The sequence below is a fragment of the Borostomias antarcticus genome (genome assembly GCF_949987555.1).
Source record: "Borostomias antarcticus genome assembly, chromosome: 5".
NCBI lineage: Eukaryota > Metazoa > Chordata > Actinopteri > Stomiiformes > Stomiidae > Borostomias > Borostomias antarcticus.
In genome coordinates, this window is record NC_140238.1 from 32,557,051 (window position 1) to 32,574,550 (window position 17,500).

General features: G+C 44.0%; 3 protein-coding genes across 3 annotated transcripts in view; 2 read left to right on the plus strand and 1 right to left on the minus strand.

Moving 5' to 3' along the window:
* Nucleotides 1-1,046: 1,046 nt before the first annotated feature.
* Nucleotides 1,047-8,626, minus strand: tecra (trans-2,3-enoyl-CoA reductase a; the record flags this gene model as incomplete). The annotated part of the gene is made up of 10 exons (XM_084438787.1): nucleotides 1,047-1,220; nucleotides 1,391-1,479; nucleotides 1,568-1,625; nucleotides 2,348-2,391; nucleotides 2,471-2,649; nucleotides 5,174-5,289; nucleotides 6,885-6,988; nucleotides 7,473-7,517; nucleotides 7,607-7,658; nucleotides 8,462-8,626. The coding sequence occupies 10 exons, from the start codon at nucleotides 8,624-8,626 to the stop codon at nucleotides 1,047-1,049; spliced, it is 1,026 nt and encodes a 341-aa protein (XP_084294913.1).
* A 2,876-nt stretch (nucleotides 8,627-11,502) lies between these two features.
* Nucleotides 11,503-16,271, plus strand: dnajb1a (DnaJ heat shock protein family (Hsp40) member B1a). Its single transcript, XM_084437709.1, has 3 exons — nucleotides 11,503-11,972; nucleotides 12,633-13,228; nucleotides 13,756-16,271. Exons 1-3 carry the CDS (start codon nucleotides 11,762-11,764, stop codon nucleotides 13,984-13,986), a joined length of 1,038 nt encoding a protein of 345 aa, XP_084293835.1. The 5' UTR covers nucleotides 11,503-11,761; the 3' UTR covers nucleotides 13,987-16,271.
* A 585-nt stretch (nucleotides 16,272-16,856) lies between these two features.
* The window catches only part of LOC311308763 (PDZ domain-containing protein GIPC1-like), a 4,813-nt gene continuing 4,169 nt past the window's right edge, over nucleotides 16,857-17,500 (plus strand). The window contains exon 1 of the mRNA XM_084437798.1: nucleotides 16,857-17,017. The gene's annotated coding sequence lies outside the window, so the exon portion shown is untranslated. The remainder of the gene's footprint in view (nucleotides 17,018-17,500) is intronic.

A 17,500-nucleotide genomic window follows, 5' to 3' on the forward strand; every position in this document is an offset into this window, starting at 1 on the left:
AGAATATGGAGTGTGTATCTTTTTTTTCCGAGTTCGTCTCATTTTACTTTTAAATGTTGAATTTATCTCTCAACCACACGCTTTCAAAGTAAACCGTTCTGCTTGCCTCGGTTTTTAGGAGGAAAAATGCATTGTTTTATTTTTAAGGGGAAATGAAAAAATCAATCGGCCTATATTAGGGAAGTGTTCTTGTAATTCTGTAGATAATTCTGTTTACAAACTCGATACAGTCCTTTGACAACACAGATTAAAAATGTACCCCATGTGGTTTAGTGCTAGCATTTAACTGTGTGGCTTCTCTGTAGTTAAATCAGCCACCATTAACTAACATTCCATAATACACTCGACTGCATCCGTACCGGCTTCATGTCTCGTTGTTAATGATAATGTCAGCACTGCTTCCAGGGTCAAAAATAAAGCTCCTGTCTCTTTTTTAATTTCTTGTAGCATATTTATTACCTCTGTGTCTATAGTTAGCTTCAGGACAATAAATATTTCAATGTATTACTGTCTGAAACCCAACTATCAGTGTCACCCTTCAGCTGTTAGATGAAACTTAGCTGTTAAATGATGTAAAGCAACGCCCCAGATCACTGACACGCTCACGTTTTCCTCGTATGTGCCATTTATTAACGCTAAAACACAGACTCGCATTAGTACTTTTAAAACACCAGGGATTAGAGAAATGCAAATCGTCTAACATCCACACAGCAGAAACAGACACAAAAAATATTCTGAAAATTCAACAGTCCACACGTCACTGTAGTGGGTAAGAAGTGGAAAGACATTTGATTTTTACCCATGAGCACCTCAACAGCAACTACATAGAACACGTTATCAGATTAAGACTCATCTGCATTTAAGTCTCTGAATGGTCTTCAAGCTTGGCAGAGCAGGGATTGTCAGTATAGCCAATCGAGTCACTCGACAGGGATGTTCCAACGATCCTAACCACCCTGTCCATTCAGAGATCCTGACTGGTGTGTGTGTGTGTGTGCGTGTGTGTATGCGTGTGTGTGTGTGTGTGTGTGTGTGTGGTGACCAGTCTACAGAATGAAGGGCAGAATAGGGGACCTCAGGGTAGGGTAGTCACGGAACTCCTTTAGGTAGCCGCGGTGCTTGCCTCTGGCCCACATCGTCATCTGGATGAAGCCGATGATGGTGAAGAAAGCCACCGGCACACACTGGGTCATCACTGTGAAGCCCAACCAGGACCCCACCTGAAAGACAAGGAGATACTTCCTGTCACCAGCAGATGGCAGCATTAGCTCGTCACAACCCCCTTTCCCCAGGAAACACCTGAGTTACACACTGTATCCAATCAAAATAGCTCAAAAGCGCAAGTTTGGTTGCTTAAACTCGACATCTCACGACCTTAACAGTGTCTCACCTCATATGTATAGTTTGGGCAAGAAACCAAAGTGAATATCCATGTGAATGGATTCCTAGTTGGGTATGGGATCCTTTTGATCTTGGAACCTGGAACAGAACGTTCGTGAGAATTCCAACTTCCACCCGGCTCGAGCTCTGGTAAAACACTGCGTGCGCATGCGCGTGCACTGCTCACCCGGAGGTTTGAGGTTGCGCAGAGCCACGTGGATGGAGAAGCTACCCAGCTGACAGAACTGGATGGATAGATAGGGAATGACAGACATTTCTACAGTTACAAGTCTGGTTTATTCAGACAGATGTGTCAATACCAGGGCTTCATCAGTGTCAGAGCATGTAAAAACAGGAACCACCCATGTGAGTAAATAAATGAACAAATAACAAATAGTCGACCCTGGGCAAGACAGATTGATAATGAGTCTGGGCAGACCAAAATGCACTAGACTTACTAGAAAAACAAGTGTAAATGAATAACAAATTACAAAAAATAACCCAGAACTATGACTTTACTGTAATGTAGGCCTACACTGGGGCAACTTGTCATATGCACAGATGCTGGGGAAGATAGTGACGACTTCCCCAAGAGCACTGAGACAACTGGCCCCAGAGTGACGTGTGCTATTGCTAGCTATAACTCAAGCTAGCTTTAGTACAGGACTTTGGTTTAGGCATCAAAATACACATTTTCTCTCCTATATTCTGTGCAAACATAATATAATTGAACATACTTAGCAAACTTGTATTACAAAAATAGTGCAGTTGATTTTTATTTTACTTTTATGGTTGAAAAATGTCAAGAGCTGATTGACTTCAGAACAGTGAGTTGCATAGATTTTTATATATAGCGACCTCTAGTTCTGGAGATATGACCAGGGTGACAACTTACCCCCGTGACAAGACACTGAAGAGCCAATCACAAGGCGGAAAACAAAACCAAGCAGTTAGAACTCGGACTTACCAAGAAAGTAACGAGCGCCGTCTTCACCTGCTGTTTTCCGTAGTCTGTAAGCAGATAGACGGGTGAAATGCGCCGTCGGGAGAACACGAGACCGAGTGAAAGAATGCAGAAGCCAGGACTTACAGGGCGGCGTATACAGAGGATGGTTGATGTAGTAGGCCATCCACGCTGCAAAGAACCAGTAGTAGCCACAGTTCTTGAAGATGTTCCTCAGAGGCATGGTTCCGTGGGAGATCCGGTGGACGAACAGCGTCTCCATGATCCTCTTCACATAGTGGAAGGAGTGACACATGCAGGCCAGGCTGGACCGGAGGGAAGGTCACTGTTCTTTATTACGCTCATAATGAAAATGGGGATATGAGATGAATATCTCCCCATTTAAGATAAGAAATAAGATAAGATATAACCTGAATAATCCCCAGGAGGCCAGCTGGCTCCTGACTCTAACCACACAGATAATAACAGCTGACCTACGACCCCCTGCTTAACCCCCTGCTTACTCTGCCAGAAATCCCCTCAGAATAACCACACATCAAAACAACAACAACAACAAAACGATGATTGTATAACCGAGTGAAACGTTGAATAGCCGGTGAAACTGACAGTTACTCCAAGAGGGACGTCCCTATTGGCGCAACTGTCAGCGCGCCCGCCTCCCAAGCGGGACAGCTTATCGAACATGGATCCCGCCCCCGGGGCGAGCCCTTAACATGGGTCGAAATGTTGAACACAACGCAGACAATGGTAAGACGGTGTCTCAGTAAAAGTAGGCCTACAGTCTATTCTACTCAGGAGCTGTCTACTTTCTAAATCCTGCAGTTCAGAGGTCATCTTGAGGTGTTTTGTTGCTCTTTAGGTGCTTTTTCTAAATATTAGGATTCTCATAGGATAGTATCGAGGTTAGGTGCATTGTGGGTGAAATGATCATTAGTCGTTATGCTTCTCAACATATATCAGATGACTGTTATTTAGATAGTTCAATCATGTTGGATAGATCAAATTGAGAGTATGGCTAGGTCATATAATGTTTAGCAACTCTGAAAGAGTCATGCACAAGAGTTAGGTGGGGAATGTGTGAGGTTGAGTCAACGCACAGCAGCCCTTTCTGGGAAGCATTAATGCTAGTTCAGGCTGGATTGTTCCCAAACTTAATAAATACTACTAAGTAAAATTATTTTTTTTCCATGGACAGAGCTACTATGATCGCAAACTTCACTTGCATTTTTAAGCTAGCCCAGTAATCAACCAGAGTCTGATTACATCACACAGACACATTTTGGAAACTGGACACTGTTTGGCATCCATGACACTGCTAATCCTCTGGGCGCTGTGGAGGTCCGTGCTCACTCCCTGAGATCGCACACACCGATGGACATAAGATGCTGTCAACCCCCTGGTTCTATTTCCAATGACAACTAATTGCCGTGAACCACTTTTGAGTGACGGCCAATACTGATGCAGCCTGAAGCTTTGGACTGTCCTGAGACGGCTAAGGGCGTCCAGCGATGACGGGAGATGCATTATTAACCCTCACAACCACACTTCCTGTCACGTTTTGGATTTATTTCGCTCGTGGAGGAAGCTCACGTCATATTCCCTCCGAAGCGAAGAAAGTAGTGAGTAAATTGTGATGCTAAACAAAGATGCTACTTCCCTGCTAGCACCCCCGCAACCTCACTCACCAGCTACCGCTAACAGAGCTGCCGTCACATAAGCTATAAGAAATATTGAACATTACCAACATTTCTATCAGACTATATTCTTAGAAGCATAAACAGAACCTCGGCCACCTGATAGATCGCTGTGGAGGCGGGCCTTAGTGGAGCCCCAACCTTGCTTGAGCAACCAACCCAGCAAAACCGCTTGCCAAGGGGGAGGAGATCTGTGACAACCAGGGCGTGCCACTCAACCTGGCTACATTCACAAAAGCACTGAAGTGGAACATAATAATCAACTCAAAAATTGACACATTTTCCAAAACGCTCTGCTGTAAATTACTTCAATAAAAGATCAGTTCAAAATAATCTGTGGTTACATTAAAAACAACAGTGAAACTGTTATTTTTCACAAAAATACTCTTTGTCACGTGAAAGAAGATTGTTTCATAAATTTCCTATGAGTGCTCTATGAGTGTTCATTCAAAGATAATGTGAAGAATGGCTGAAAAACGTTAAAACAGTTAAGTCATTTTTTCTTTGTTTCCCTGGCACAAAAGGGGAATAAATGATAAATGCTTACATTTTAGACCGAACAAAAAATATGATGGGCTTATATGTCAGCTCCATAGATACGTCTAAACTAGAAAAGCCCACTCCACTTACACATTTAAAGTCGCACTGAAATAAAAAAAAAGCACTCTGTCCCATTTTAGTTCAAATAATTGGTCATAGTGTTCACCTATTCAACGATGTATGTCAAAAAAATGACAAAATTCTACTTTTGTTGTAATCTTATTTCAAAGTATATAATTTCTTACTTCCTGGAAAACGGTAGGTCACGTACAATGACGACAACAGGTACCTTAGATTTTAGGCCAATAATCTCACGACATCCACCCGTCAATCAACGCTATCCTTCTATCGAATCTGTCTAAAGTTCTTAAAACCCGTCCACTTGTCAATGTTCCAATCAAATTCCTCTAAACATATGTCCCACCCTCATAGCTTGTTTGCGTCGGAAATACGTCAAACTACAGAAGTAAGATGATCTCAAACGTCCGTTTCTGTGCGTCTTTAAGCAACCGTACATGCCGATGACATGCATCACGGGTGGGGGACGACAGGTTCACTGCGCACTTTGCTCATTAACGTGTAACGTGACACTCACTGTACCACCCAGTGCTGGCTGCTGGTGAAGTCGTTCTTCGGCGTGTAGATGAACGGTAGGCGGAAGTAGAACATCAGGTAGATGAGCAGCGGTCCGGCACATTCCGTCAGGAAGACCTGAGTGGGGAGATGGAGGAGAAGAAGAAGAAGAAGGGCACACCGGTGGGCGTCGTGTGTAGTTATCAAATCAAACTTTATTTGTATAACGCATTTCATACACATTGATTGATTGTTTGATTGAGACCTTTATTTAATCAAGGAAGACAATTGAGAGCAATGCTCTCATTTTCAATGTCGCCCTGACTACAAAAAACATGTACAGAAAAATGAATAAAATAAGATAATATACAATACAACACTGTAAAGTAGAGAATTTTAAACTCTTTCACAGAGGTGAGAGTGTCCAACTTAAGGGAGTCCTGCAACCTATTCCATTTATCCGGGGCGTAGAAGTGAAAGGCAGTCTCACCTAATTTAGAGCGGAATCTGTAGTCTAATACAGGATTGGGATCGAGTTTGATTAGTAATGTCTCTGGTGTTCAAAGGTGAAGACAGATAAGGTGGTACCTTTCCAGACAGGGCTTGAAAGATAAATAAAAGACAATGTTGTTCTCTACGAATTGAGAGGGAAGGCCAATTCACTAATTTGTACAGGTCACAGTGATGGGTGTGGAACCCACAACCAGTGATAAAGGTGGTATTTGCGGCATGCATGTACAGGGTGTCACCATAATCAAACACAGGCATTACTAAAGATTGTACAATAGTTTTCTTGGTGTGAGTGGAAAAACAGGACTTATTCCTGAACACGAAACCAATTTTACACCTCAAAGATTTTGTGAGGTGCTCCACACGTGGCTGAAATTATATTCTACTATCTAACCAAATACCCAGATACTTATAGGAGTCAACCAGTTCAATTTGCTCACGCTGTAGGGTAAAGATACCTGAACTGACATTTGTCCTACATGACCTTGAACACAATTTGTCATGCGCACTTATGATTCAGCTAGCTAGCGAGCTAATGGGAGAGGGAACGCCACACTATCACCCCGACAGGGATACGCACGAGCAGCTTAGCTGACGGTCATGTCGTGATGAAATGGATCTCTGAGTCAGCACCTCTCCCGACCCCGAACCCCCGGGTGACTGATAGCAACTGTTGATCTCTTAGCAACTGTAGATCTCTCTTCTGGTGCCAAAACAGCCTGTCCTTCTCAACCCCCCCCTCTCTCGTCCCTCACACTGCCCTCAACTTTCCGTATCCGCTGTACTGAGGCCAGGGGGTAGGAGAGAGGGGTAGGAGAGAGGGGTAGGAGAGAGGGGTAGGAGGCGGAGGGCGGGAGGGGGGGGGGGTAGAGGCCGTAGAGGCTGAGTGAGTGAGGCTAGGAGAAGAGGCTATGCCAGAGAAAGGTGAACCAGAGGTTGTAGGGATAAACACTGTGGAGGCCATGGGGCCATGAGATTATGTGTTCCCAGGACAGGGGACAGCGAGTCCAGGAGGGGACAGGAAAGTGACCTGCGCCGCGGTGCATCTCTCTGTCAGTGTGGGGGTGTATTTATACACAAGACTGAGGGTGATTGAGTGAGTGAGTGTGCCGGTGTATATTTAAACATACAAGTTGACATACTGTAGGTGGGTGTGTGCATGCCTGTGTGTGCGTGTGTGTGTGTGTGTGTGTGTGTGTGTGTGTGTGTGTGTGTGAGCTCACGGTTCCCCAGGCGACCTGGGCTCCCAGGTCACGGAAGTAGAAGCAGGCTGTGGTTCCAACAGGAAGTGTTTGTAGAATCTCATCATCCTTCAGACATTTGGCCTCTGTGGAACATAACAAAGAACATTCTCACTGTCAGAGAACCATTCAATACACCGTTCTCTGTCACTCTACAGTAGTAGTCTCTAGGGCTGGGAATCGATTCGAATTTCAAGAATCGATTCCGATTCACAAGCTTCAGAATCAATTATCACGATTCGATTCAATATCAATTCAGTTAGTGTTACTAAAACCAGTTTTTTTAGGCTGTAACCTTAATTACATGACTGCCAAGTTAGGCAACACATCAATACTACGGCTGGGTATCGATACTGATTTCCAAAAATGAATGAATGAATGAATCATTGAATAAATGAATGAACTATTCATTTATTCATTCATTCATTAAATAAAAGATCGATTTTGGGATTCATGAATCGATTCTGAATCATTTGAAATTCAACCCAGTCCTAGTTTAACACAGCAATTGCTCACTTAAGCCCCACTAATAAAGAGAATTTAAAGAAGAACATTTTAAGATAGACTTACTAGGGTCCAGGCGTAAGGACTGTCTCGCTGGATACCACTTGGGATCTGACAAAACAGAACTCTTTACTCTGTGTGTACAGTTCAGGAATAGGCAGAAGCCAGTGGGGTTGTATGTAGTGCAAACGGACACTCACTTGATTGGTGAATCAAAGCCTTTATATCCAAAACCGTAGCAGTTGGCTCCACCTATGGAGAATGAAAGTCTCTCAACCACAGAAAAAAAACAACAACTAGAACTTTTCTTTCATTCCTCCAATTCACATGGTTTCATATTCCTATTAGACACGTTTCATAAGCAAATGATTATCTTGCTGTGAAATAGAATACACACTTTACTGTGGTTATTGACTAGTATCTATTTCAGTGTCTTGCTTCAGTGCCTTGAGGAATGTTTAAGACGTGTGACCCTCTGTTATCTCAGCTGTGATTTATGAATGCTTCTGCATTACTGGTCTCATTCACACGACCCACTCAGCACTTGTGCTTCAGTAGGCTAATCTATGTCTTGGCCCAGTGGCGGCAAAACCCACAGCTCACACGTCGCTAGCGCAGAAGATTCCTGTAGGCCTATGATCAGTGGGTATTTTCACCTCATAAATACAACACTACCTCATGAGAATCGGACTGATAATGGCCATGCATAGCCGTGCCATCTGTGGAGTGGATGATTAGCTGTAAAATAAGACCTCTGGTTAAAACGATGACTCGGTAGTCCTTGGGCTAAAGCAAACAAGTTTCCTCTGACTTCAGTATGCACGCCGCAGCCTTGAGCTATTTTTGGTCCATGAGCCAAGAGCCAAGACTTACTGTAGCCTAGAACTGCTTCAAAATAATTATAGAGACGTTAACAGAGAGGTGAGAGAATGCTCACGGTCACGGACATAACATTACAGTTATTATGCGTTATTTACTGACAGTTCTAACTGGAAACACTCTCCAAGACATAAATTGTGATGGTATCACAGACTAATTCACATGCGAACTCTCACCTTGTCCAGGAGAAGTAGCTTCTCCTTTGTCTTGGCGTCTAAGACCTCCACCTCAAAGTAAACGATTCTTTTGGCTTTTTTGGGGGGTTTTGGTCTTGGTCTCGGTGCAGACTTTTTCTCTCCCTCAGCGTTTGCTCCCTTCGCTTCTAAAGCCAGTGCATCCATGTCTTCAGTCTTCAACGAGCCTCTGCACAGATGGGATGGTAGTAGGCTACTAGTCGCTATCTTCAGCCCTCCACCGGTGTTGGGTGAGAGACAGTTACCAGGACACCCGCCGTTGTCCAAGTGTGGTCCAATAGTACCTGCTATGTTCTCCTGGGACACCTATCTCACAATCTGCACCCTCCAAATAGCCTTTCACTTCTCAAAGAAGATTGAGAAAGCTGTGAGACCATAAACACTCTTTTGCTCTGTGTGTGTGTGTGTGTGTGCGTGTGTGTGTGTGTGAGAGAGAGAGAGAGAGAGAGAGGGGAAGGAAGGGAGATAGAGAATGAGTGAGAAGTACATCACAGATGGAGAGATGGACAGAGAATGAGATGTCAACCACCTCCTCACCTGAAGATCTGTCGCCAAACCGCGACCCCCCATCCGCACCCCGAAACCCACTGAAGACGAAACCCGAGAGCCCCAAGACATAATCCATAGCACGCCATTCACACGGCTAAATATAAGCCGTCTGCTTTGCTCTGCATTAGTGGGGACCCTCGGTGAGCCACTAACTCTACCCGGCGACAGAGCCCCCTTCAGACGGCCCAAGACACGTCTCTTCATAGATGTGCTCCTCAACCACACACCGGACCGCCCATGAGCCTGAGCCCACGGGATGAAAGACAAGCCCCACATACCAACACACTCCCCTCCCCCAGACCACCTGTGACACTGTGGTTTTTTTCTCTCCCTATGTGACCTCAAGAACGAAGACAAACACTTGTGTTTTTATTTCCAGGGCGTATTGTTGTACGACAACAGCCCGGGGGCTGCCATCTTTTTTATCCCCCAATAACCGTTCTATTCTCGGGGTGCGTGAGCGCAGGGAGAGCGTGGCTGTACGTCGGGAGGGTGAGGAGAAGTCGGTCATGAAGGTTTCCTTTACAAAGACTCCCCTTCATCCTTGACAGAGTGTCACCTCGTCAACACACCCCGACAGCATATCTGTATTCTATAAGCTATTTATAATCAGGTGGGGCCACCCAGTGACATGCTACAAAGGATCACGCAGAGACCCACGGGCGTTATAGGACAAAGATATACAAGACAGATAGATACCCCTGTGTCTGCTGTGGATGTCGTAGCATTTAGTTAACACACACACACGTACACACAGACATACACCAGCCCACTTCCAGTTTTAGGCCTGGGCCATAGCAAACACACACCAGTATTTGCCATGTCTCTCCTATGATGCTTTTTTAGCCTCTCTTACTCTGAAATGTAATTTAATGTAATGTATTGCTTTATAAATGTTCTTAGCCGGTAGACAAACCCTGGAGCTTGCTCGATCGCCTTGTTGAGAGGGGTCAGGGAAGAATTTTTACAGCTCACTTATCTGGCCCCCGGGTGATTACTGTTTTTTTGCTTCCCTCTGGAATATGTAGGGGTGGGTCGTATGCCCACCTCCCTTGTTCTCTGTAAAGCGCGTTGTGTTGCCTCTGGGTATGAAATGCGCTATACGAATAAAGCTTTGATTGATTGATTGATTGATTGATTGATTGATTGATTGGTTGATTGATTGATTGATTGAAGACTCTTAGAGAGCTTGCGTGAGTGTTGTGTTGCTTACAATATATGCTTCTTACACCCTACCCTATCTTTACAATCAAAGTGGCCACTACCTTACATAGATAATAAAGAAAATAATAAATACATTATACTCTACATGTAGGCTACCTCATAGGGTTTTTACACTATGCATCCTACCTTTTCTGTATGTCTGGGTCAGATAGGCCTGCTACAAGAATAAACTATGTATCTTCTTATAAACGGGTGTTGGGTATCTTATAATTTGGTGTTTTTGGTCAGAACATAGCCAAAGGATATTGTAAAATGTGGGTTAGGGTTAATGTAGGCTACTGTATCAACCTTTTCCATAATATGGACTGGCTCTTGCTGTGTCTTATTATGCGAGTATCTGCTGGATAGTTTACGTTGTAGGGGAGAATTCTGACAGACTGTAGGCTACCATAAATGCATCTTTGACCCCTCAAAGGTCTACCAGCTCTCTTGATTTACAAATTATTGTAGAATTACAGAAGAACAGATCACTCACACCGTCCATCCCTGGCGAAGACAGACAGGCAGGAGCACTTGGTTCGGCCCCGGGCGCGTCCCCCACACGCTGCCTACTGTCGGCTCCCGGTTGCCCTTGGGGGAAGGACGACAGGATGGGTGAAGAGCAGAGAAAACTGTCATTGTGTGTGTGTGTGTGTGTGTGTGCCTCATCACAGTGTGCTGTGCAAATCCACAGTATGACCATTTAAGTTGTTTGTTGTTTATTTGTTCCATGCTATGTGCATTACTATTTCTACTATGCCACAGTAAAAGCACGGCTACTTGTGTTAGAAAAGTGAAACTGCACCGTCACCTGGGATTTGAGCTATAAATGATTATCTATTTTAATCTTAATTGACTCTTTTATGTTTTTTTGTTTAAGGTAATGGATAGCCTACAGGGATTGGTAAGATCCAAGTGTGCCCAAGGGCCTCTTGACGTGATCCGTGTACAGTATTTAAGAGAATACAATGCTGCCCCCGTGTGGTTGTCCAGCCTCACTACAAATTCTCTGTCTGTTCAGTTAATAAAACGTCAAAGACCCACCATTTTGAATCATAATCAACAATTGTTTACACAGATTTCTTTACCACACTATTAAACCCATTTACTTGAGGCAGTATTGTCTTCTGCAGCCTGTCGAAAAAACGTGGGAACGTGACAGGTTGACGTAGAAAATGGGCGGGGCTACGAGAGGAAACGTGAAACGTGATGTCATCACAACATCAGGAGCCGACCCTGTTCCAGAAGTTTCTCTGCACGGTTTGCGACGCTGTCTAACACGTATTTTAGCTTCGTTACTTACCAATTTAGCGGAGTGGTTCGTTACGAATACTATCTTCGAACAATTCCTCCAACTGAAATTGTGACGTTTGACCTTCTTAGTTGCTAGGCAGAATAGCAAAGGACTTTGACAAGCTGAGTTGTGGCAGCTGTGCGACGTCAGCCAACCCAAGCCAGGACTCTTCTACAACTTGGTTTAACTGACAGTTAAACGATGCTTTTATGAATCTGAACAACTAGATACTTGTAATGGGTAAAGACTACTATAAAGTGTTGGGTATCCAGAAGGGGGCGTCTGAGGATGAGGTTAAGAAGGCGTATCGTAAACAGGCCCTGCGGTATCACCCCGACAAGAACAAGTCAGCCGGAGCCGAGGACAGATTCAAAGAGATCGCAGAGGCCTATGATGTCCTGAGTGACTCCAAGAAGAAAGATATATATGACCGATACGGAGAGGAAGGTAAGGATATTTCAATTTTTTTGCATTTAACCTTGCAAGCATTGGCAGGTTAACGTTACTGTGTCACCAGTCTATTTTTTACCTGCCTAGTATTGGTAGATAATTGTTTGTAACTAACATGTCAAACATAGAAGGTAACGATATTTCAAGTTGTCTTTTGCATTTATACGGTAAATGTCTACTGTACCTTGTCCCTGTCTTAAAAATCAATAAAATCAATCAATCAATCATTCAATCAATCAATCAATCAATCAATTAACCTTGCAAGCATTGGCAGGTTAACATCACGCGAGAACGTGACTTGTGTCACCAGTCTTATTTTTTACCTGTCTAGTATTGGTAATTGTTGGGTAGCTAACATGTCAAACATGTTTGAGATGTTTGGGTCTGATTTGACTGACTGAATTATCCCAGAGACAGAGGTCACTGTTCTCAAGTTTGCTGGAACTTTCTCACGTGTTCTGTGTTGAAACCACAGATAATAAACCTGTCAATGTCAGATTAGATAAGTGCATTGCAGAAAAGGCATTTTTTCAATTCAGGTCTAGATATTGTACATCGGCCTGTACTAACAATATTTGTCCAGTATGACGTTTGAATCCAAGGTGTGTATAAAGTAGAGAATAACTACATTGATGTTCTGTTGATGTCTCTGACCAGGTCTAAAGGGACCGACTGGTGGTGGTGGTGGTGGAGGTCCAAACAGCTCACACTGTAACTACACCTTCCATGGAGACCCGCACGCCATGTTCGCCGAGTTCTTCGGGGGCAACAGCCCGTTCGACCAGTTCTTCCCCCGCAATGGAGACGATGATATGGACATTGACGACCCCTTCGCTGCGTTCAGGATGGGGGGTATGGGTGGCATGGGTGGCATGGGGGGGTTCCAGAGGTCGTTCAAGTCCAGACCCGGGGGCCCCCACGCGGGGCGCGAGAGGAAGAAGGACCCCCCCGTGGTTCACGAGCTGAAGGTGAGCCTGGAGGAGGTGTTCTCGGGCTGCACCAAGAAGATGAAGATCTCTCGTAAGCGCCTGAACCCGGACGGCTGCACCGTGCGCAACGAGGACAAGATCCTGACCGTGGACATCAAGCGCGGCTGGAAAGAAGGGACCAAGATCACCTTCCCCAGGGAGGGGGACGAGACGGCCACCAACATCCCCGCCGACGTGGTGTTCGTGGTCAAGGACAAACCCCACCCGGTGTTCCGTCGAGAGGGCTCTGACATCATCTACTCCGCCAAAATATCCCTCAGAGATGTGAGTGCTTCAGTCTCTTAGTAGACGGTTCAAACCTGATACAAATCGCACAAATGCAAACCTCTTCCATTTGCTCAACCCTGTGTTCAGTGTGATGATGAACATAATGTTTCATAACTTACAGGATTTATCAGTAGTAGGGCTGGGTTAAAAAAAATCTATGAATCGATTCATGAATCCCAAAATCGATCTTTTATTTAATGAATGAATGAATAAATGAATAGTTCATTAATTCATTCAATGATTCATTCATTTTTGGAAATCAATATCGATACCCAGCCCTAGTATTGATGTGTTGCATAACTTGGCAGTCATGTTATTAAGGTTACAGCAAAAAAAAAAAAAAAAGGTTTTAGTAACACTAACTGAATCGATATCGAATCGAATCGTGATAATCGATTCTGAACCTTGTGAATCGGAAACGAATCGATTCTTGAAATTCGAATCGATACCCAGCCTTAATCAGTAGCATAGTGTACCGACCTAAACGTTATGTCTCCGTCTGTCTCACCCCCGTTTCCTTCCAGGCGCTATGCGGCTGCACAGTCAACACCCCCACGTTAGACGGCAGGACTGTCACCGTGACGTCGAGGGACATCGTCAAACCCGGGATGAAGAAGCGCATCGTGGGAGAAGGACTTCCCCTGTCCAAGTGCCCTGAGAAGAGAGGAGACATGGTCCTGGAGTTTGTGGTGAAATTCCCTGAGAAGTTGGGCCAGGGCGCCCGTGATGCGCTGAGCCAGATCCTTCCTCCCTGAATTAAAATGGTGGCTTTGGAAAAGACAGGTCAGCGGCGCAGAGTTAGCCAGTCCACCTCTCTGATAGCACTCCCTCCCCTCAGCTGCAGGGTTGGCTCTGACTCATCCATGACCCGGGGCAGGCTAGTGTGGGATGAACTAACATAGCCAGCTTCCACCAGGTGACAAGTTGAGCAAGTTAGGGGTTATGGTTGAGGAAGTGACTAACGTTAGGATCATGTAATGACATGTTTTTTGTTTTCTATCATATAACACAATAGCAACACATTTATTATTATTATTATTACCATGTCCTCTCATAGTTTTGGTTTGTGTGGTTTTTCAGTTTAAAAGGGGAGGAGTGAAAGCTTTCGGTGGGGGGGGGGGGGGGGGGGGGGTGCAGCTCGGGACGCTCTAGCAGACAGCAGGGTTCGGGCGGCCTATAAATGCTGCTGGTTGTGAAGTGTGAGTAATCGATAGGATCCTTGTGCGAAGCAGCAACATGGAGTGGGGTTTTAAAGTGCTTCCAGAGCATTTGTTGCAGGCAACTTATGAACAATATCTCAGGTGCAGGAAAACATGCCTGAATGTAGAAGCTTTGTTATTGTGATGCAAAGTTAACCTGTATATATTTTGAGGTAAGCAGTATTAGCACATTATGCAGTGAAGTATGCGCAAGACTGACACTAAGGTTTGGTAGTGAGCAATTAACGCTGATAATGTTGTGAATTTTCTCTCAGTTTAAATGGGAGGGTCAAAGGGGGATTCTTGAGTAGAACTCACAAATCATGTTTAAGTCAACCCAGAGCTCAAGAAAGGAACAAACGTTTTTGTATTTTCCACAATATGTTGTTCATTTAGTAATCCATACCAGATAACCCCCTGCTCGAGACTGTACTTGCTGATCGAATTGTTTAGATCAGGGGAAGAGTTTTGTGCCAAATAACTATGTATGCAACACATTCAAGAATGACTGTGTGTATGCCTGTGTATGCGTCCGAGTCCTGTGCGTGGTTTTTGTGACATGTTGAATTGGTTGTGACACTGTACCCCCCCCCCCCCCCCTTTTAATTTGAGGAGGATTTTTGTTTTACAAACTACTGCAGTGCCCGTTCAAAACGTGCCTGTTAGGAACTGGCTGATTGTTTGGTCTCTGTTATTGCATCAACCTCCCGCTTGATATCCTTGTGTTCTGAGCAATAAACCTGCTAAATTCCAACTTCCTACAGTGGCAGGTTCTCAAGAACATCGAAGTACAGGCAGACATACAGTCTCCTTCCATATATTCTTAAGAAACATACAGCTTGTGATTGGTCCCCTGCACTGGCTTTCATAAACCGACCACAATTTTGTGCATTTTTATTCATTTAAAATGTCCCCTTGCTCTATCGTAAAGCTGTGACACTTGCTACTGCCCTAGAGTGGCTCACCAGAGCTCTTAAGCAAGGGACTTTACTTTTACATACAAGATTCAGGTTCGTCTTTCACAAAACCCAGAGCCAATTCTCCCGTGAGCTAGCAATGCCAGGGGCACAACCAGCCTAATCATTTGAACACAATTAGAACTACAATTGGAAAATGAGAGAATCTTTAATTTTGTACAAACGTGTAAATAACTAAAATTTCCTAGTAATTAATTGCGTTCCACCTCTACTGTCGTTAGAGGTGATTAGAATGTGTTTAAATAATTTGGATGATAATGTTATCCTGGTCTGAGTGATCAGGTGTGATATTGATCAGAAGATTTATCTACTGTCAATAACCAACCTCTTATCATTCCTCTCCAGGCGGAGTTTCTATTAATTTTATTTGGACACAGAAACATGGTTTAACATGAACATAGAGATGTGTGCGTAACTGAGTGAATCACGAGAGTAGCTGGTGACTCTCACTGCTCAATGAAACACTGTCAGTTCTTCCAAGATGGACGCCCTTATTGGCACAACTATCAGCATGTCTGCCTCACAAGCGAGAGAGCTTGTCGAACGAACGTGGGTTCAAATCCCACCCTTGGCAAGCAGACGAGAATACGACTTACATTTGTTTAGAAAAATAATGTTTGTTATTTTTGCTAATGTTTGTCCTTTTATGGAAAATGTTCAAGCATGTTTTCCCCCTACTGTTATATTAATACCACTTATGGATTTAGTAGTAAGTAATCATCCTCCCAGTACTTTCCATTGTATTGGTTTGATAACCGGCATATATATATAATAAATGTATCCATGTATACAAACCACACTAGTTTTCAAGGCTCTATCTTGGACTACCATGTCTATTTTACTCAAATAAATTGTCAAGACGTTTTTTCATTGTCGATGTTGATTAAGCATTCACATTTCTAGGTAAGGGACCCACATTTTTACATTTGTAAGATGAATTCACGAATCCTGACTACCTTAAGGATGAATTCACACCTCTTGAGGTTGGGTAACTTGGGCAGAAAATACTGGGTAGTAACCTCATGAGGTAAGAAGGCTTGGGAACCAGGTTAGGGTCAAACATGGATGTATTAATGGGGGTCAACGCAATAGGCTCTGTGCACCAGCTCCACTACTTCCTGAAAGGAAGTGGGCATCTTTATTTCCTGTCCTATACTATTGGATTAAGTGATTAATCAGGTGTGCGGTACACCCAGCGCACACCTGATTAATCACTTAATCCAATCATATAGGACAGGAAATAAAGATGCCCACTTCCTTTCAGGAAGAAGTGAAGCTGGTGCACAGAGCCTATTCCTGCTTCGTGAATCTAGGGCGAAGCTACACATAATAAGGGGGTCGAGTAGAACTACCGCAGTTTCACCACTAGATGGCAGCAAAACACCACATTCAACATGGAGACGAGCGGAGTGAGTGATAGCGACACCAGGCTGATCTGGGGACCGAGGAAGCTCCGTCTCAAGCTTGGGACTTCATCTCGCTATCTAGCATTCATCTCAATTCCTCTGAGTTTACTTTGGGATAACAGCTAAGTGAGTCAATAGCTAACTATCTGTTTGGTCGCCATTCCTCTCCACGTCTTAGTCACGTTACTCAACACCTCTGCTCTGGTAAGATGACTGGCCTGCGATGGTTCAGCTAATGCTAGCTAGTTATGCTAGCTAGTTAGCCTCTGTTGTTGAGCTAGAAATCAAATTGAGTCCGATTTATGAGCTAAAGATTGTCTGCTTAGCTGACATGCCATGCCAAGTGACTTGCTAGATCATACTAGTATGCTAGATCATACTAGTGTGCTACATGCTGTCCTAGCCAGCTAGCACTAATCAGATGTTACATTAGCTACTAGAGGCTGACAAGCTAACAGCTAATTAACAGCTAAGCAATTCAATTACTGAACTCTTGACTAGTTACAGAAGTTGACAGTGGGTCATGTCACTTGCTTTGTGGGATATTTGCTGAGCCTTTAATTGTCACAACTAGCTAGTTTCCCCACTAGCTCACTATTATAGTTAGCTCAAAGGTAGTTAGCTAACTTAGTCCCTGTACATGTTTCCCTTAGGATTAACCTTACATTTATGACTAATGTAGCTAGT

What these genes read in the sequence shown, in the direction of transcription:
- dnajb1a (XM_084437709.1), top strand. Translation starts at nt 11,762, where the DNA reads ATGGGTAAAGACTACTATAAAGTGTTGGGTATCCAGAAGGGGGCGTCT. An exon ending in TGACCGATACGGAGAGGAAG is followed by an intron (nt 11,973 to 12,632) that starts GTAAGGATATTT and finishes GTCTCTGACCAG; the next exon opens with GTCTAAAGGGACCGACTGGT. An exon ending in CCAAAATATCCCTCAGAGAT is followed by an intron (nt 13,229 to 13,755) that starts GTGAGTGCTTCA and finishes GTTTCCTTCCAG; the next exon opens with GCGCTATGCGGCTGCACAGT.